At 39.2% G+C, this 21,396-nt stretch overlaps 1 protein-coding gene and 1 long non-coding RNA gene across 2 annotated transcripts; one reads left to right on the top strand and one right to left on the bottom strand.

The window, feature by feature from the left end:
• The first annotated feature begins 644 nt into the window (after positions 1–644).
• On the top strand, positions 645–1,786 carry LOC110680250. The gene is made up of 2 exons (XR_002502803.1): positions 645–1,552; positions 1,612–1,786. It is a non-coding gene; the product is annotated as an uncharacterized LOC110680250 (long non-coding RNA).
• A 5,750-nt stretch (positions 1,787–7,536) lies between these two features.
• On the bottom strand, positions 7,537–9,807 carry LOC110680249 (oocyte zinc finger protein XlCOF22-like). The gene is made up of 3 exons (XM_021856063.1): positions 9,696–9,807; positions 9,136–9,631; positions 7,537–9,013 (listed from the first exon to the last, which is right to left on the bottom strand). The coding sequence occupies exons 2-3, from the start codon at positions 9,629–9,631 to the stop codon at positions 7,764–7,766; spliced, it is 1,746 nt and encodes a 581-aa protein (XP_021711755.1). The 5' UTR covers positions 9,696–9,807; the 3' UTR covers positions 7,537–7,763.
• Positions 9,808–21,396: the final 11,589 nt, after the last annotated feature.

A 21,396-nucleotide genomic window follows, 5' to 3' on the forward strand; every position in this document is an offset into this window, starting at 1 on the left:
ATTCAGATTTGGTAGATCATTTGGTAGCAACATGTATCCTTTATGTGAAGTTATTGTTTTTAAGAATTTTTGCGTTAGTCATTACAAAAGTGCTCTATTGCACCCGAGCCTACAAAATAAACGAGATAAGTTAAAACTTTAGTTGGATGCTTTCGACTGTTATGAGTTACACCGGGGTTTTTCTTAGCGGATTTCAGTCTCAACGGCAATCAGAACTAAAATATTTCTTCTACGCCCAAAGTTTCGATTTTATTTTCAATCTTTTTCAAGGGTTAGGAAATTTTTGTTCTTTGTCTGGTGGTTGTGTGATTGAAATTACAATCGAAACGTGGAGCGTAGAAGAAATATTTTAGTTCTGATTGCCGTTGAGACTAAAATCCGCTAAGAAAATCCCCGATAAGTCAAAACTGGATCGGAAAATGTGTTCGAACCTAAGACTGGGTGGTACTAAATCTTGAGGGCACAAAATACATCTGGATAACTTTTTATTTCTGTTAAATTGAGTGATGAACTATAACACAACACATCCCGCATAGAAAATTACAATTCGTCTTACTCTTCAAACTGTAAATTTCTTGTTTCCATTAAGGTTAACGTATCACAAACAGTTGCTTTCATGTTGAACAATAAGTAATCTCAAGTTTTAAACTATAAAGAACGGTTTTTGGGTTGTCTGCCAAGTAGTGACTATTTATAAAATTATCCAGATATTCTAAAACATTTTGGATGTTGAGATTTTTGAGATATGGTGAAACTATGACGCTACATTTCGTCAAACAGTTTGTAATTTTATTTGCGTAACACACTTATATATATGCATTTCACCATATACTACTTCAATTCAACATTTTGGCAAACTGTTGACGTGTGTGTGTATTTGTAAGCGATCAGAGCTCATGAATGCTCACCGTTTTGCGGCACACGCTTGAAAAAAATAACAGAGCAGCTGAGTACAATTCCCACATAGGTCAAAGCGAGTCTTGTATTTTCAACCGTTTTGGTTGAAAAACGATAAAACAATACAATAAAACAATTTTTGTATTATTTTTAAAGTTATTCTAATTTTTCAATCGAGATGATTGAAAGAAAATGTATTATATTTTTGAAAGTTTGAAACGCACTCAGCCGTTGTGTTATTTCTTTCAAGCGTGTTTGTTTATCAAGTGAAAAAGTGAAAAAAAAAGTTCTGCATGTTCTGTTCCGATGAAGGTTTTGGGTCCTACTGCTGTTTCTCCGTGAATCTTCATAACTTTTCCCATCTGGGAGTACGTACTACCCCACTGGACCGGCGTTGGGGCGCTATTCCATCGGCGACTTCAAAATCTCGTCCAAGGCTGCAGTGGCTCATTCGACACCGGAAGAGTTTACCTCCAGACGAATGGTGGTCGAACGAATGGATATTTTCGATCTTCTGGAAGTTAGCGAGATAATGCAATGCAATGCGAGCAAATATGCCAGCTTAATAGAAACTATTCCTAATGAAGAATGCTTCGCTTTTGGAGCCGCACGGATTCAACATCAACTAATAATGGAAAATGTATTACCTAGGCAGGTAAGTTATTGTAACGTAGGGTATAACCTAATTCTTAATTACGTTACTCTTTTCAATAGGATCTGTTACACTCCACAAAAGGCGGTATGGAGGGCATATACAATCAGCCGCACCCGTCACTCCATAGCAATTCGGAAATTGAGAATGCATGAAACAACTCTCTCAACTATGGTGGAATCTCATTGATTACCCGATAAGTTATAGTAAAACTTCGACCAACTAGTTCATTGTATACTCCTAGGGGTCATGCACAAATTACGTCACGCTCCAAGGGGGGGGGGGTCAATCCAAGCGTGACAAGCCTTACAAAAAATTTGGAGGACTCATACAAGAAAAGAGACAAAGGGGGGGGGGATCGGTAAAAAAAGTTGAAATTTAGCGTGACATAATTTGTGTACCATCCCAGTGCAACTTTTGTGCAAATAATGATTTATCCAAGAGCTTAAAATATATATTTTTTTATATTTAGAAATACAACTTTCAATGAGATTTTTTTTATTTAAAGCACTTTGTTATTTATATGATACTAAATTAATACTAATTAGGAATCAATGAAGCAATAAGTATGTGAACTTTAAACAGAGACAATTACAACTGAAGTAATTTATTTCTATATAAATTAATGAGTAAGTTATATATGTTTTTATAGAAGTAAGATTTTCTTGCACGTACTTATTTGTTTCATTGGTCTCTATGAATAGTATTTCTAAATTCTTTTATGGTATTAACATAACAGCATAGCATACCATATGGTTAAAATACCATAACAAACCGTATATCAACAATTACACTTACGTTATTTGTTTTATTTTGATTTTATTGTTTGACCATTCCAAACCCGTTCGGCTTATAGTGGATTGGTCGAAAAATGGATGGTATGCTTACCATTCGGCAGATTGTCAACGAAAAATTTTGTTCGGAAAAATCGGCCATTTTTTATGGTTACATAACTTAACCGCCTATTCCCCACATTGTGATTTGCACAATAACAATTCACCAAACTGTTAAAACAATCTCTGGTACAGTGGCTTTATTGTTGGTTTGTACATTATACGAAATTATTCAGGTATTGTTACATGTTGTTATGGATAATAACGGAAACAGTCGAAATACGGTTCATAATTATGCGGGATAACACACAATGACTGCCGGGATCCGAGGTTTGTTCCTGGTCCAACTTGAAATGAAACCCTAAAATGTATGTTGGGCAATCTTTTTGCTATAGGTTTCAGCTGCAGAAGCATCTCCAGAAGCGGTCGTATATTGAACTGCTAGAAATCATAATTATGCTTTATTATTATTGATTTGTTTCCATAATACTTTGATGGGCCAACCATTTGAACTTGTTTGAGTAATTCAGTTACTTTGGTACTATGCAATACGCAACTTTGTGAAGCCGTTGATTGTGCAACAAATTTAAAAAATAAACTATCAATTTCAGCTCAAATAACAACTTTCTAAATCAATGACTGACGTTTTTTACGGATAACTAGATCTAAAATCTCTCATTTCAATCAGCAGAAGAATATTTCATTTGAAACATTTCATTGCTGCTGTTACGCAGATTTCCAACTTACGCGACTTTAATGGTGGTAAGCTCCATCGAAGTTACGACGCCAATCGCGTATTATCCTCGATTTTGCTATAGTAAAATCGAGGATAATACGCGATTGGCGTATTAACTTCGATGGAGCTTACCACTATAAGTGAATACCCCTATTATTTATTGTGAATTTAGTATAGGACATGAGCCACAGCCGATTCCATCATCTTCAGATCGTTTGAGCTCTGCTGGTATGGTGCCACTCTAGGTTCGTTCGTTCTGAAATAAAAAATATATAATTGTAAACCCACTATATTTAATAGTGTTAAAAGGTTAGTTTCGAACCCGAAGTCGAAGTTTTCGACAGATAACAAACAACTCAGAAAACGCAATGATTGCTGAGACGGAAATTTCAGTTCACTGCAATTTTTATAGCAACCTACTTTGGTAAGGTGTGCCAGTCAGTGCGCCGAAATGTTCCATTGCTGCGCAAGGCACACTGCGTAGAGTGACCACCCCCTTGAAAGAGACGCCATTAAAGTAAAACGTGTTACAGAGTAATTCCTTCGAGTTTTCCGTTTTAATTCTGTCTTCTGCCCATCCGAAACCACAATAAAAAGTTCAAAGTTTCTGAAAAACCTGAAATATTTTAGAATCTTAAAGGGACAGCCAAGGGCCTGCAAAAAGTCTTCAAATCTGTAAAAATCTCTCTGCTGAACATATTAAAGTTTACAAAATTGAACCAGGATCTTGGTCTTGCAGAGGTGTCCGCAGAACGCTGATTTTTTTACAAAGAAATATTTTTTTGAATTTTGACTTCAAAAATGCCTCTTCTTTTTGTAAATCTTTGAAAATTATGTTATTCCAAATATTTGAAAATGGATTGCTTTTTGAATGGTTGAGAAGCCCAAACGCAAAAAGATGTACAGTATTGGACAATACATCTGCAGCTTTTTTGATCTTCTGTACAAAATGTTCTACTTTTGTGGGATAAATATCAGTTGTTTATAACCCGATATGAATAAAATTTACACGCCCCGCGGACATTACTTAGAGTCAACATAAGTATTTAAAAATTAAATAAAAAAAGATCAAAAACTATATCCATCCGATTGAAGTGAATTTCGCGAAAAATTTTCAAACCATTTATCTCAAAATATAAGAGACCTACACAAGTATCTACAGCATAATTTTTAAACTCATCTAAATGTACAACTTTGCTGAAGATACTAGCAATATATTTGGTAATTTTTTTGGTTTGTGTAAATTTCAAAATTTGTTATCGCTTTCAATATATGTTTAAATTCAAGATATGTTAAAATTTGATATGAATCGATCCATAAAAAAATTAAATAAAAACTTCTAAAGTAGACCATTTTGTATTATTAATCGAAAAAAATGCAAATGCATTGTCCAATACGGTAAGATACATGTTGATCGTTTTTGAGTTAAGTATATTAATAAAGCTCTTTTTCTAGCTTTTAAAAAGTTTCTCTAGGTGAGTTTTTTCACACTCACAAGACGCGACGCGAGACTGGACACAACACTTATTGTTCTTACAAACATATAAAGGATTTAAACATTTACCTTTTTCGTCGACCGGTTTCGGGCTCGATGTTGCCCATCTACAGGACGATGTCCAACTGATTACATAGAAGAGAACCAAACAGCTTCGTACTTTCTCCAGTACACGTCAGAAAGAGATAACACTATTTGAAGTCCAGTTTCGTCAAGTGAAAAAGCGGCGAACTTATCGGGGCATCGTCGTCATTCATCAACGGTTGTTCGGCATTGGAGATGAACATAGATTCCCAAGCATTTAAATGGGAAACTTTTCGGACGCTCTTTTTAAGCTTCGCCTTGTCCCAGTCTATGTTGTGTTTGAGTTCAACAGAATGTACTGCCACACTAGACTCATGGACTCGTTCGTTATCCACAGTGTTTCGGTGTTCCCTCAAACGGATTTTAAATTTCCTTCGCGTTTGGCCAATATAAACTGATGGGCAGTCTTTGCATGGAATCTCATAGATTCCAGACAGAAGATCTCATAGATTCCTGCGGAAGATCTGTCTGGAATCTATGAGATTCCATGCAAAGACTGCCCATCAGTTTATATTGGCCAAACGCGAAGGAAATTTAAAATCCGTTTGAGGGAACACCGAAACGCTGTGGATAACGAACGAGTCCATGAGTCTAGTGTGGCAGTACATTCTGTTGAACTCAAACACAACATAGACTGGGACAAGGCGAAGCTTAAAAAGAGCGTCCGAAAAGTTTCCCATTTAAATGCTTGGGAATCTATGTTCATCTCCAATGCCGAACAACCGTTGATGAATGACGACGATGCCCCGATAAGTTCGCCGCTTTTTCACTTGACGAAACTGGACTTCAAATAGTGTTATCTCTTTCTGACGTGTACTGGAGAAAGTACGAAGCTGTTTGGTTCTCTTCTATGTAATCAGTTGGACATCGTCCTGTAGATGGGCAACATCGAGCCCGAAACCGGTCGACGAAAAAGGTAAATGTTTAAATCCTTTATATGTTTGTAAGAACAATAAGTGTTGTGTCCAGTCTCGCGTCGCGTCTTGTGAGTGTACTATAGTTCTTACGTTAGCACAAAATCTTAAAAATGAGTGAGTTTTTTCGTTGTGAATTCTTTTATATTAGCTAACATAATTCATTAAAAACATGGCATTGTTTTTCTGTCACTTATATCTTTGCTTCCAAACCCCTCTGTTCCTTAAGTTCCCAGAAGTATAATCCGTTTTCATAAAAATAGTGATTTTTTGCAATCCAATTGAAAGCTGTTAAAATTAATCCCTATAAATCTTGCGGCCCTCGACTTATTTTGAAAGCGTTAGGATGGCCCGTGTAATCCGTTAGGCTGAGGACCACCGCTCTAAAGCAGCATGTTGTCTCTGCCTCTTTGTGAGGGAGCAAATTAATACCAAGCTGAGAGGTAACAAAAAATTAACGAGGAAGATGCGACACAAATCACAACTGAGGAAAATTCCATCAAAAAAGAGTGCCTCCGCGAGGCCTGTTTTGTTCGGAAGGGTCAGTCAAGAGTTCTTTCATATTTATTAACTGAGAGCTTTCTTTGTCAAAGTTGCCATTTTCGCATTCGTATATCGTGTGGCAGATACGATTATACTCTATGCCCAGGGATGTCAAGGAAATTTGCATTACGAAAAGATCCTGGACCGACTGGGATTCGAACCAAGACACCTTCAGCATGGTTTTGCTATGTAGCCGCGGACTCTAACCACTCGGCTAAGGAAGGCCCCATGGCCTGTTTAACCCTTTCTTTCCCACAACTTTGTTCGACAATTTAACTATCAAAATGGCGTTTCTCAAAAAAAAGTGCTTGGAAAAAGTTGTTTCAAATAAGCTATATTATTCAAAATCACAATAAAAATTTGATTGTTTTTCAATAGTTAATTGATTTTTTTATTCTCATTTTTGCTTAACCTTTTTAAGATAGGTATGCTGTTCAGCTCAAGAAAAGTAACAATTTCTACTCAAGAAATAGTCAGGAAATTTTCTACAGTGAGCTCCATTTGAATCGACATTTCTTTTCAACAACGTACTGCGATCAAAGAAAAATGCTTTTCTTGAGCATTTCTTGCAAGAAATTTCCCACGCATCGAGATAGGCGATTACTTTTCTGTTGAAGTGCATACTTCCCATTAGAGCTTTTTTTCGCCAGCTTGGGCATCACCAAAGCGAATTCAAGTTGAAAGCTGTTCTTTTCTTTTAGTAGAGTTCGGTGCCTATTCTTCTTTATCGATCAAATCTATTTGTGGATCTTGTATAAAGTTGCGCCCCTTTTACACTGCACCATCGTCAGTAGATGAAAGAGCACGTGATGTTGCATATCAGTCCAGAAAGAAGTCCATTATTCCTTGCCTTTGTTCGATTGCCGTATTATCCGGGTTCACTAGAGCATGTTCGCTCAGAAGAGGGTCAGGTTGTCAGTCCGCATTCAGACGGCCATGGTGTTGGACAGGTTGGAGCTCTTATCATTTTCTTGCGGACTGACGAAGGGTTTTTGTTGGGGGGCGCTGGGAATCAAACCCATGACCATCCGCTTATGAAGCAAACGTGTAGCCAACTACGCCACATTGCCCCCTAGTTAGTTGATTGTTTTTCAATAGTTTAACCCTTAGGTCACTTATTTCGATGTTTGATAAGACAAATGAGCGTATAAATTTATTCCAATCATTATTGAGCTACTCGTACCAATTCGGTTTAGCTAGCGTTCGTTGAAAATCGGTGGATCACCATGGGAAAGAGAGGGTTAACGATTAAATAAATGTAACATTGCTACGATACAAATATGTGCTATCAAAAGCATGTAACGAGCTCACCAATTGGTAATTCATCCTTACGAGAGACATGAAACTTTGGTAGGTAATGTCATCTAAAATCATACAAATCATTGTTTAGAAAAGTTTAGATTTACGCATAAACAAAACATAATGTATGCAAAAACTTCAGTTTTAAATAACTTATGAAAGAATATACCTAATAAAGAAAAGCACCATTGAGAATGTTTCAACGAAAAATTATGATTCGAACCTTTCGCGAGGAGGGTCTTTCCGATCAATGCTACCCCATTAAAAAATGTCAGAAAAACCTTGTAACCAAGCGGGAATTGTGGGAACTTCACCCTGTGACCACCCTGTCGTCCGCACTCGGTTCTTCCGCCGGAGGATCCACCGTGGTCTTCAACGACTTCCACGTGGCGTTACCGTACAGTTCCAGCGGCGGCAGTGGATTGTTGCGCAACTCCTCCGGATGGGCACTGACCATGTGTCGCTTGCGGTAGTCCTTGCGCGGGTATTCCTTCGGACAGAAGAAGCACGGATAGGGTTTCAGCTTATGGTGGAAGAATCGGACGTGCGTCCGGACCTCCGAATAGCGTTTGAACTGCTTGCCGCATATGGGGCAGTCGTGCAGCTTCTGAACACTGTGGGTGAACATGTGCGACTTGAGAGAGGATAATCGGGCATAGCTGGCGGGGCAATGGGGACACTTGTGCGGCCGTTCACCAGTGTGCTTCGCGGCAATGTGTTCCCTGAGCATCGATAGACTTTGATAACCGATCTGGCAGGTTTCGCATCTGTGCTTTTCGGGCTTCGTCTTGAAATGACGATCGACATGCTTCCGGAAACTGTTCTTACAACTGTAGGTTTTAGGACAATGGAGACACTGGTACAGCCTCTCCCCGGTGTGGGTCGTTTCGTGATCTCGGAGCAAACTAGGATATCGGAACAGCATCCCACATTCGACGCACATGTGCTTTTTGGGTGGCATAATCGTACGGGACTGATGAGCATATAGATGGGCTTCGGATGCATAGCTTCGGAAGCAGACCCTACAAGGAAATGGACGGGCTGGATTCGGTGGAGGCTTCTCCGGCAGATGCACCTCCATGCAATGTTCCTTAAGCTGGTCTCCAGTTTCAAACTTCTTTAGACATGCACAGCAGGTTTTCGATGGGCCAGAATGAGCAGCATTATGATGACCACAAACCTTCATCCGACTGCGAAATACATCTCCGCAAACTTTGCAACGGAAGCTCCGTTTGACCAAACTTTTGTGTTGCTCCAAAGCGTGACTATTTCGCAGGACTTTGTAACAGATATCACACTGACTCCTTTTCCCCAACTGCTCTTCAGACAGCTTCTTTTCAATATGAACCTCCGATGTGTGGGCCTTTAAATCCTTCGAGGTATCGAACTTGTTCTTACAGCCACAACATCTGAAACCAACGGCAGGAACCTCGTCGAACACATCTGGGAAAGTCGGTATGCGTGCCTTCTTCATTACACTCGATTCCTGTACTGCTTCCGCTTCTTCGCCAACCGATTCCGCATCTACGTGATCCGAGTCTTCCTCCAACTCACGGTGTGCTGAAATGCACTTATTGTAGAACTTACATGAAACTCCGTTTTTTTTTCATCTAAAGCTAGCCTTGATACCAAGGACTACCAAGGCTAGCTCTTGGTAAAAAAAATCCGGAAATTCAGCTCACCTTGCAGCTCAGTCTCTTCCATCTTCAGCTCCTCCTCAACGTGCCCTGATTCAACCGTTGCCTCCTCCGGTTTACATTCCATCCCAATCTCTTCCAGAGGATTGACCTCATCCCCATCGAACACCTCCTCCTTTACGACCCCGATTTTCCCCAACGACTCGAACACATCCCTCAGCTTCCGGTCCGAGTCCTGGCAACGCAAGCGCAACCGGAAAGCCCGCTCCAGCTCTTTCCGGCAACCGGGGCAGCACCACTTGGGCAACCGATCATCCACGGTGCAGATTTCAACCGCTCCCACCAGAGCCAACAGTTCGGCCAGCTTCATTCCCTGGACTTCTGCCTCGAGCAGACCGATCATCCTGTTGGTCCGGGACGAGCTGCTCCAGCTCATGCAGACGCGACAAACTGGATCGGAAGCTGGTTCAGTGAGAGGTAGGGATTGTTCCTTCGCAGTGCTCGTAGTAGCCGCAGAGGATCGTTTTCGGCGAGAGCGCATCTGTTGCGGTGGGAAATCGTTGATTAATCAAAGGTTTTTGCAAGGAGTATTTAGAACACCATACCACTGGTACTTTTTTGAACAGTAAAATGATCGTTTAGTTATCGATAACGTTTAAAAAATTAAGAGAAATTTCAGATAACGCGAATTTGGCATCGGTTTAGCTCTAAGGTAAACAAAGTACTGTTTATTGTTTTTTTGAGTTTGACAGTTCGATAGAAAATATCGACACTCCATAAAAAGGGGTGTACACCCTATTGACCGTCAAACAGAGGACCGACAAATAAATATCGAAGGTGCGCCCGGTCGGGTGTTGGAAAAGACCACTCGCCGAAAATTGAGTTTACTCTAAATTCGGCGATAGTCCATTTTACGAGACGTTTTTGAACAGCTGATCGCTTATTTTGGGGTCTATTTTGTAAATCGAGTAGATTTATGTGACTCGTCTTTGGTCACTGTCGATCAAAGTAAGCATGCATATTTCAGATGTCACCCATCGACTCCCATAGTAATCCAGTCACTCTACAATACAATTACTATAATACTGCACTCAATTAAGTATTTTTGATTTATTTTAGTATTGTAGGAGCACATGTGGTAAACCAAACATCGAATATAGATTGATTTGTAGCAAAAAGATTTCATGAAACATTTTCAAACTTTCAATAAAAACTCTAACTAATGAACTAGCAACACGGCCGGGCTAGCAACAAAGTGCCCTGTTGCAATCCAACTCAACGATGTGAAAGTAGGCCTTTGCCAAAACGACCAATCAGAAGTGGTCTTTTTTGACAGGCAAATGGTTTCAAATTTGCACTAGTACCTGACAAGTCCTGTCCTATAGATTACAACGGGTAACATCAACAGTGAAATTTGTCGCACCGAGTGCCTGTCTGTTGCCCTTCCTGCGGTCTCATGGAGGCGAGACATTATTTTGGCGCGATCGACGTTGGATTGGTACAGAGACGTTGTTTTTGTACCAAAATCCGCCAACCCTCCAAACTCATCAGAAATTCGTCCGTAGGAAACACTCAAAAAAATCCAAACGTCATTGCTACGTGAAAAATCACGTAGATCATTCCAAATTCATTTTACCTCCACTTCACCTGACTAAGATAAAGATCACTAAACCATTCATAACTACCAAATAGTGACTCGGTAATGTTTACTGAGGTTACCTATCGCACTTACGTGGAATTCACGTAGGTGCCTAAGTTCATTTTGACATCTGCATAGTGTACGTACATTCGGTGTTGAGCTCAAATCTTAAAATGGCGCCCGCTTGATTTTTTGAAGAACTTCAGAAGCTGCTGCTGTGTTTAAACTGTGTAAGATTGATTTCAAGGTAAATATGCTTTGAATACCGAATAATCCCTGCATTACTTCATATTTTATACCTGATTTATAACCTCTATCAATTACAGCACACGAAGACAGACCAAACTCAAAAAAATGGGGAAACAGGATTAAAAATGCTCAGATTGACAATAAAAATATCACAATCCTTTAAGTTTGTTTACATTTTCCAATTGGGAATTAGTTTTCTTCCAAAGCCTATTTGAAATAAGATTGGTCTTTATTACAGTTAAATTTAATGCAAAACCATCTAGGTCCTATTGAAACGCTTCGTAAAGGCTACCGGAAAATCCACGTAGCTCTTACGTTTAGCGACGGTGGAATGGACGAACTTCCAAAGTTCATGCGTTCATTCTGGGCTACCTATGATTTACGTAAGAGCTACGTGAAAAGTGCGATGGAAAAAAATCACGTATGTTTTCACGTAACAATGACGTTTGGATTATTTTGAGTGAAAGGTTTTTTGGCTGCAATGAAGGCCAAAGTTCGACAATCGTTCAAGGTGTTTGAAAACGAGTTGGTATTGAAGAAAACATGAATAAAAGTGACCAAAAAGGTTGGCTCCTCCATTGCACAAAATGTTATGGGGGGTCTTAAGGGAAAGGTGCGGGCTTTCAGCGAAGAACAGGACATTGATAAAGTAATGGATCATTGAAGTTATTTTTTGCCAGTGCTCACCGCATCGAAACAAAGGCGCCACCAAGTTTATTATAATGACAGGTTTACCGATCTTAGCAGTCAGTGGGTGCGCGGTGTTGTTAGCTGCGGGGAAGGCGGAAGGGACAGCTGGAGCTAGCTGTGAGCTAGCTGGCGGGTTTGTGTACTCAACCGTTTCTATGGGGTTGTTAGGGAATGTTTATTCCAACAAACATAAACACAGTGAAGTGAAAATTTTCTCCAGCATTTTGTCGCGAATCAAATTTTCGTCTTTAATGTAGTATTCCGGTGTTTTGTGTCGAAGATAAGCAGATTATTTGAAAAATTGGTTTACAATTGCATGTGATGCATGTAAATGTGGAAATTTCGAATAGTGCAGCGGGTGAGAGCCACCCACCACCAATGGTCTACCGATGAAAAAGAGGATGCGCCACGGTGTCGCCGTCTGACGATGACGGTTGTATTCTTGTAAATAACTTTATCTCGTAAGTTAAGTCATTCTACTATCAGTGTATTACACAGTGAAGTAAATTCAGATACTTTGCTGCGTGTACCACACAGATGTGGGTGTAAAAGACATTCTATACCTACTTTGTCACGCCATGCATCTGATATCCAAACAACCAAAACAAACTCGCCAGCTGTCACTTGGCATTTCAAAATGGCGGAATGGGAAATCTGATACATTGGGCTACCTCCCTTTTAGATACCTTGGGAGCCACTGTATGTGGGATTTAACATTGTGACAGCATTGCTGTTCTGTCAAACACACAAGGCTACGGTGGCGCTATCTATGCTTTCCATAGCGGCCGTTTTGGTTATTTTTAATGTTCCATTACGCTGAAACATAATCCATATGTATTAGTTCATTCCCTGAAAGTTCCAAGAAAATCCGACTTAAATAATTTTTTGGCGAACACTTAATAAACTTTATGGTTTCGCGTTTTACACAGTGTACTCTGTGCTTTTCGCCTTTAGTGACTTTTAACAGATACCTATCTGATTTTTGCGCTGCTGGTCTGTTACGTGCTGGAATTGTGAAAAGCTTAATCCTGCCTAGTGTGGGTAGTGGCTACGGTTGGAATAGCTCAGTTCCATCTCCAGCATAAAACAACAACAACGATCCATCTTTGCAGACTCATGGAAAATGGTACAGCCCAAGTGACGCTAGTTCAAGAATCTTACTCTCGTAAGGTAATTTTGTATCTTTTATATCTTTGTGTTCTGATTTATAGCAAGACGGTGATTGCGTTAGTGAACTGTAGAAGTAGAATTCCGATCCTCGAATGAGACCTTCGCCTCGTATATTTTTAGTTTTGTTTCTTTTTGGATCTGTTTTCGACCGTTCCGTTGTGGAACAGGTTTAACCGAAAACCCAAAAGGGCTTATTCTTTTAACGAAACATCGAACATGGGGTTCTATAGCATTTGGTGAAAAGGGTCAAAATTCAGATAAGGATACAACAATTCCTTCCCCCTTTAAGTGTATTGCACAACTTCAGAATGAAAACTAATTCAACACCTAACCTAATCCGAAATTACGGTATCTTAATCATGAATAGAAATAATCATCACTTTTGTTTGTTTTTCGTTCTCGCTTTGATCTTCTGGGCTCCGTTGCTTCATCTTCAGAAACAGGATGTTTCCTTTTCTTACTTCCCCTGGGAAGCTCCTTAGGTTTGTGTCTAGATTCATTTCGTTGCACGGTTGATGCCCCCTGCTCTTCGTTTGACACACTTTCTGCTCCACCTAGGCTGATCAGGACGTTTGGCCTTTGCCAGGATGTATCCTTACAGATCTTGATCTGCGTCCGATGAGCCATTACGTTGGCGCTTCCAATGCGTATCTGGAAAGTATTGTGAGAATACTTTTTAATGAAGGTTGCCTTTATCCATCTTGCGTGAATTTGAGGATTGTGGTTTTTATACCACACCTCGTCCCCTGTCATCAGCTCATCAATTCTCGCGGAACATTACTAAAGGACCTATCTAACATTGAGAGGCTCTCTTTGTTTACTTTCTCTTTCATTAATAACTGTGTCACATTAACTTCTTCTGTTGCGTTTTTTGTATGAAACGCTAGTCAAGGAAATTGACTTTCGATCTATAGTGAAAAACTTCCCAAAATCTTTAGTATTCCACTGTTATAATCGAAAGAGAACGAGAGAGGAGAGAATCTCTCATTTGTACATAGGTCCTTTAGTAATGTTCCGCGAGAATTGCATCATTTGGACGCCTCGGGATTCTCCCGCACTGATGCTTTGTAGTGGTCTCTTCATTCGACTGAGGTTCCGAAATGTTATTCTTGTAATGTTTCTTTGGATTGATGAGGTCCAACACTGTTTTCGGCTTATAGCAAAATATCTTCTCAGAAGGAAATCTTCCGTCCTTAGATAAGTTATTATTTCTAAAGTTGAACAAAAACAGATTTATCTGGTCTTCCAGGTCCAAAATTGCCACTTCTGGCTCCAATAAGAAACATTTTAGAACCTCTTTAACTGTTCTAACTAATCTTTCCGCTTGTCCATTACTTGCTGGGTTATAAGGTGGACTTTTCATAACCCTTATACCTTGCCTTTCTAAAAAGTTTACAAAATTATGAGAATTGAAAGGAGGTCCATTATCGGAGACTAAAACGTCTGGCAAACCAAACCTTGCGAAAAAGCACACTAACTTCTTCAACACTTTGTTACAATCCGTTCCCTGTTTCATATGTTCAATCTCAATCCATTTGGAGAAGCTATCTACTATCAAAAGGTACGTATGGTGTTCGAAAAAGAAGAAATCTATATGGATTCTGCTAAATGGTTTATTTGTAGGCATCCATTTGGAAGACTCCTTTGGTTTGCTCGAAATTGACATGCCGTTGCATGCATCACATTTGCTCACATAATTTTCTATGTCTGTGTTAATGCCAAACCAATAAACCATCCTTCGTGCTAACTGCTTCATCTTCACTATACCAGAGTGATTGCCATGTAACAGCTTTAGTATTTGTTTTTAATAAATTTTGGGCACGATTACTCTGTCGTTATAAAGCAAACAATCATCGATCAGTTCTAAATCGTGTTGATTTGCAAATACATCCACAAAACGTTTTTCCACTCTTTCAGGCCAATCGTTGTGCATGAACCATTTAATTTTGTGCAAGAAATCATCCTTCTTAGTTTCTTCTGCAATCATTTTTGAATCAATAGGTATATGTTTACCGAAATTTATGCTTTTGATCACATCTGTGTCTAACTCCTCGGGGACCCCCTGCTGTAGAGGGAATCTAGAACAAAAGTCTGCATTTGCTAGTTTATGTGATGGTCTGTAGATTATCTCGAAATCATAAATAGACAAATCTAAAATAAATCTCTGGAGCCTAGTTACATAAATAGAATGTTTACCCTCTTTTCCAAAAATTCCAACTAGAGGCTTGTGGTCCGTGTAAATTGTAAAATGTTTTCCATGTAAATATTTATGAATTTTTTTTATAGTAAATATTAGAGCTAATGCTTCCAAATGTAATATAGGATATTTCTTTTGAGCCGAGTTTAACGAGAAGGATGTGAAACTAATTGGTTTTTTCATTTCGTCCACAACATGAGCTATAAGTCCTCCTAAACCATAACTAGAAGCGTCAGAAATAACTACAATTGGTTAATTGGCGTCAAAAAAATCTAAAATGTTTGCATTTACCAGTGCAGCTTTACTTTCTTCGAAGGCTTTTTGGCAGTTGCCATCCCAGCTAAATTTTGTATTGTTTTTAAGTAAATTGTATAAATGGTGCAATTTAGCTGATAAATGCGGAATAAATTTGTGATAGTAATTTATCAAACCTAAGAATGACTTAAGCTCAGACTCATTTTTCGGAGCATTAGCTCTCTCTATCGTCAAAATTTTATCTGGGCAAGGCAATAACCCGTTCTCCGTAATCAAATGTCAATGCGTGAGTTTGGTCACAAAAAATTTGCATTTATCGAAATTCACTTTTATATTAGCATTAGTTAACCTATCCAAAACAATCACAAGTTTGTTTAAACACTCTTCTCGGGTTTTCCCGGCAATTAATTCTTCTTCTTCTTTCTGGCGTTACGTCCCTACTAGGACAGAGCCTGCTTCTCAGCTTAGTGTTCTTATGAGCACTTCCACAGTTATTAACTGAGAGCTTACTATGCCAATGACCATTTTTTGCATGTGTATATCGTGTGGCAGGTACGAAGATACTCTATACCCTGGGAAGTCGAGAAAATTTCCAACCCGAAAAGATCCTCGACCGGTGGGATTCGAACCCACGACCCTCAGCTTGGTCTTGCTGAATAGCTGCGCGTTTACCGCTACGGCTATCTGGGCCCCGGCAATTAATACGTCATCTAGATAAACTGTAACGTTCTCAATCCCCTCTAACACTTTGTCCATCACCTGTTGGAAAATGGATGCGCTTGATGAAGCCCCTTGTGGCAGTCTATTGTAAGTGTACAGCCCTTTCATTGTATTGATCACTACAAATCGTTTGGATCTCTTAGAGAGTTCCAACTGAGTATAAGCTCCTTCCAAATCAAGGGCACAAAAAAACTTACAACCTGCCAAATTAGCAAAAATGTCTTGGGCAGTAGGCAAAGGATATGTGTTAGGAACCAATAATTTATTGAGTGATACTTTACAATCTATTACCAAACGGATATCACTGTTTTTCTTCATGACCATGATAATAGGTGAAGCCCATTGGCTTGTATCAATCGGTGTTATAACCTTTTCGTTTTCCAGTTTATCAAGATAATCTGCCACTTGTTCTCTCAGTCTGTACGGAACATCATACGCCTTTTTGAAAATGGGCGTTTCATCTTTCATCACAAGTTCCGCCTTAAATCCCTGAATAGGGCTAGAAAAATTTTTTTCGAACACCTTGCTATACTTTTTTTTCAATTTATCAACAACATTTTCGCTGGACTCATCTTGTAAACTGTTAATAGTCATAGAGTTTGAAAAAAAATGCCTCCAATCACTATAAAAGACATCTAGCCAAGGCCGGCCGAACAAAGGATAGAAGGAATTTTCACAATCAAGAACCAACAGACTCATGAGCTTTTCTAGTCCATTAATTCTCACCGAAACCATCGTCTCTCCAGCAATTTTAAGCTTAGCCCCATTAACGACAATCAATTGATTGCTATAACTTTGTAAAGGTTTGTCAAATAATGCAAAGTACTGCCTTTTGCTTATTACCGAAACGGAAGAACCACAGTCGATTTCCATTTCAAGGTATTTACCCTCAATTTTCACTTGTATTAAACAAGGATTACTAATTTTATTTATGGACGCCACCAACATGCATTCCAAATCACCTGTATCGCTGTCATCATCTTCCGAATCCCGCGTCCGCATTCTGCTGAGCAACTCGTTGACGTGTCTGTTGGCCGAAGGCCCAGGCTTGTAGGACTCCACCAAATTTACCGCATCTCGATGAAGGTTTTATTAGTTTGAAGCATTTTTTCTTTATGTGGCCTTTAATGCCACAGTAATTGCACACCATCTGAGAATAGTCTGGTCGTTGTCTTGCATACATTTCTCCTCTTCTGCCTACTGATCCAGAATTCTGTCTTCCTCTGCCTTCTCTTTGATCTGTCCTTCCATATGGCCTGTACCCTAATTGATTCTTGACTGGCCCACGGCTACCGCTGGCCTCACCTCCTACCTCTTCTCTCTGGTAATTATTAGTTCCACCATAGACCTTTGCGAGCTTCCTCATAGCCATTCCACTCTCTCGTCCGGAATAATTCCCTATTGCAGCCACCATATTTGAAGAATCCCTAGAAGTTTCAGCAGTTCCCGCATTCGCTTTTGCGACCTCCCACGTAGCAATTATTTTTTCAGCCGAAGCTAATTTCAACTTTTCTTCACTAAGCAATTTCTGCCTCAAATTTTTGTCTCGTAGTCCCGCAATAATGCGATCGAGAACTGCTACCTCCTTAAAATTTTCGAAACCACAAAATTCCGCCTGCAACTTGAGTGCTAGCACGAAAACTTCTGTAGTCTCGTCAAGCTGTTGAACCCTGGTGCTAAATTTATAGCGTTGTACTAAATCTGGATCAATTTTATCTAATCTATTTTTCAATTTATTGATTAAATCATCAAAAGGAATTTCCTCAAAGTTTCCAGTGGGATAAAGGAGCTTTATCTCCTCAAAGATGACTCTAAGACTCCACTAAGAGTTATAAAGTAGGCCATCTTATCTTCATCTTTCACTTTATTAACTTTGAAGAAATATTTTAGACGTGTGTACCAGTCATTAAAACTGTTGCCTCTACGATAGGGCTCTACAGTGCAGGCAATGCTTGAAGAACTCATATTGATTTAGCAGAAATAAATCACTGTCTGTAAATCTAAATATTGAAATTTGCAATAAATAGCCAATTGAGCAATGTTTCCGGACTACCGAACAAAGAATGAAATTTGAAAAAGAAACAAAAGCAACAATAACTATCAAATTGAATGTACAAATGAACAAAAAGCTCTTTTGATGTAATGAATAACAAATAATAAAAGAGGAAAAAGGAAAAAAATGTCTGACTCACCAATTTAATCCTGGCCTTTGCCCGCTTGCGACCTTTGCCGAACGAGAAAGTTCCAACCTTGTTTCTAACCGTAATAAATGCCGACCGGAATTGGGCGTAGCAGCGGTGCCGATTAGTTATTTTCCGGGATTTGGCTCCTCCTGATTCGTCCACCAGTTTTGTCGTCGATACCGCCAATGAACCTTGTGATAAAATCACTTGACAATCGGTTTTTTGCACTTAAAATCTGGCTGGCTTCTGCGTATTAAAGAAAGAAACTCTCTTATTAAAAGGAACTGACGAAGTGTTGTTTCAAAAACGAGAAAAAAAATCTTCTTAGGTTTGGTGAACACACAAATTTTAGTCCACCCTATTCGCACCTTTCAATATACAATGGATTTCTTTCACTCACAGCTATTTCTTTCTTTGTTAGTCAGGATGTGGAGGGGAGGAGTTATGAGGAAATGTCACACAATGCTTTCACACCATATAGCACTGCTGAAGCGCTCTTTTCTTTGACTTTGGCTGTAAAATCAAGAGAAATTCACGAGGTAACGTTTACCCTTCACTTTACCTTACCCGAGAAGAATCGGCGAAAACTTCAGCCCAAGATGTTCAGCCGCTTTAGATTAGCCTTCCTCGGTGATACGAAAAAAAAAATGTGTCGCCCGTACAGAACGCTTAGCGTTTCGATCTTACCAGACCGACGTCAAAATGGACTCTGCCGACCTTTTCCACCCTTGGGCGCCAGCGATGGAGAAAACTAACACTCGCACGTAAAGGTTAACTTCTCTTTCTATGCACGCGTTTTATCCTACTACCTCGTATCCACTCTTATATCTTTGTGTTCTGATTTATAGCAAGACCGTGATTGCGTTAGTGAACTGTAGAAGTAGAATTCCGATCCTCGAATGAGACCTTCGCCTCGTATATTTTTAGTTTTGTTTCTTTTTGGATCTGTTTTCGACCGTTCCGTTGTGGAACAGGTTTAACCGAAAACCCAAAAGGGCTTATTCTTTTAACGAAACATCGAACATGGGGTTCTATAGCATTTGGTGAAAAGGGTCAAAATTCAGATAAGGATACAATAGTATCAAGAAAACTTTGTGGGCCCAGTTTTTGCTGCTTTCAGTAAAAATGAAATAGCGAACTTGCGTGCAATGCTTCGTGCATGCGTGCTGGTTAAAGCCTGATTCGCTGCTGACAAGTTATTTCTTGGCCTGTCACGATTCCTCTTTAGCAGCAAATCAGGCTTAACAAAGCAATCGTTGCTACACGCATTTCTGAGCTAACACCCAGAGATGCATGTGCTGTCTCAATTGATGTTTCTGTTGATGACCTCAATAGAAAACAAGTCTATTGTTCGATGTATTTACTTTAGGGGTGCTGTCTCCAACATTTTGATCATTCAATTTGAACACAAATTTTTCTTCCAGTGCTAACTGTTGTTTGTCTGCTTATCTCACAGGAAACCATTTTCAAGCACACTTAAAATACATCACACAAAGCTTCTACAGTTTGATGCAGGCAATAAGGGCTCATTCACAAATTTCATAACGCTGAAGGGGGTGGGTGGGTGTCTTGACGATGTTACAGCTTATACAAAATTTGTAAAATTGTCATACAAATAGCGTTACGAGGGGGTGGGTGGGTGCCAAAAATGACCATTTTTGGAGTTATGAAATTTGTGCATAAACCCTAAGTTCAAAAATCAGCTTAATTAGATAGTTTCTGATCGTATGTTAGTTAAATATATATTTCACAAAAGTTCTGAAAAACGTATGCATCAATAAAATCAAGCAAACGTGTTTCAAAGGTTGATAGTATTTGTGTCACATAAAATGTATAGCAGTTTTTAGCGTGACGAACTTATGACCGCCCACTCTTAGGCATACTCGGATCATTTTGATGAAATTTTTTGCTGCTTGTTGGTATCCAGTTCGCACCCCCCAGGTATTTACCTGCCAAGTCAATTTTCATAAATCTGGAAGATTTTGAAAATTTGTCTGGAACAGTCTTGATTTGTTATGTCTCATATGGAGAACCTTACAAATTGATAACAAAACCTTACAAATTCATTACTTATTATATCTGGATCTTCCAGATTTTTGTAAAATGGGGCCTCAAAAATCTGGAATATTCTAGGCAAATCTGGAAGATCGGCAACGCTGCCCAACGGATGGTTTCAAACGAGTTGTCGTACACGGCCTAACAAAAGGCCTTCTGCTGATTGTGAGCAGTGATGCTTATACTCATCGCATCATCTGGATCAGCTCAGATATCAATTTGAGAAGATCCAGCCTGATCGTATAGTAATAGTATCGAGTAGTACAGATTCTGGATTACGTATTATAAGCAATCGCCCAACCTTCATGGCACACGGAAAAAAAAATCCGTAGCCGGATTTATGAACAAATAGTCATGAAATCATAAATTAGTATAAAAAGCATGAGTGTTTTTCAAGAATTAGTGTTCTCTAAGCGTTACACCAATCTAACTGTCACCTTGTTGCATCTGTCATTGTCTCGTGTTTGAGTCCATCATGTAGGTTGGTATCTTGAAACGTCAGATGTCTTTGTTTCATAAAAGTCACAGCCACCTCGATGTGTTTCGAAAATATTAAGGCTAAGTAGCCCGTCATTCGTTTTGGCAACAATGATGACTTTTCAGCATGCATTTCAAAGTGATAAAACTCAGTCTTGATAGTTTATGTTGACTTGAAAAAGAATCACTGAACGCGCTAACATGCATAAAGTATGCTAATACCTTTTCAGCTATGTCAGTGCAAAACCAACTGATTTTCTTTGATTCGAAATCGTGAGATGAATTAGCAACAATCATTAACGACGCGTACAAATTTCAATGACGGCCTACTTCGCCTTAATGGATTGATATATATTAATTAATATTAACAGATATTAATACCAATATTATTAAGTGTCCTGCCCCATGGAGCTTTCAGTTAATAACTGTGGAAGTGCTCATAAGAACACTAAGCTGAGAAGCAGGCTCTGTCCCAGTGAGGACGTAACGCCAGAAAGAAGAAGAAGAAGCTTAATTAAAAACTGCCAAAATTATAAGCTTTTCATGACGAAGGACAAATTTTGATTTTTAGGCTTTAGTGGTAAGATTTTCCAGCTTTAAAAATAAGCATTTCACCCGCCGAACAAGGTTATAGACTTCCGGAGAAGGAAGCGCTTGTTTTGGTTTACAGG

The sequence above is a fragment of the Aedes aegypti genome, unplaced genomic scaffold (genome assembly GCF_002204515.2).
Source record: "Aedes aegypti strain LVP_AGWG unplaced genomic scaffold, AaegL5.0 Primary Assembly AGWG_AaegL5_hic_scaff_1110_PBJ_arrow, whole genome shotgun sequence".
NCBI classification, from domain to species: domain Eukaryota; kingdom Metazoa; phylum Arthropoda; class Insecta; order Diptera; family Culicidae; genus Aedes; species Aedes aegypti.

Coding starts and splice junctions, on each gene's coding strand:
- LOC110680249 (XM_021856063.1), bottom strand. CDS start 9,631: ATGCGCTCTCGCCGAAAACGATCCTCTGCGGCTACTACGAGCACTGCG. Junction 9,014..9,135: donor GGAAGAGACTGAGCTGCAAG/GTGAGCTGAATT, acceptor AGTGCATTTCAG/CACACCGTGAGTTGGAGGAA.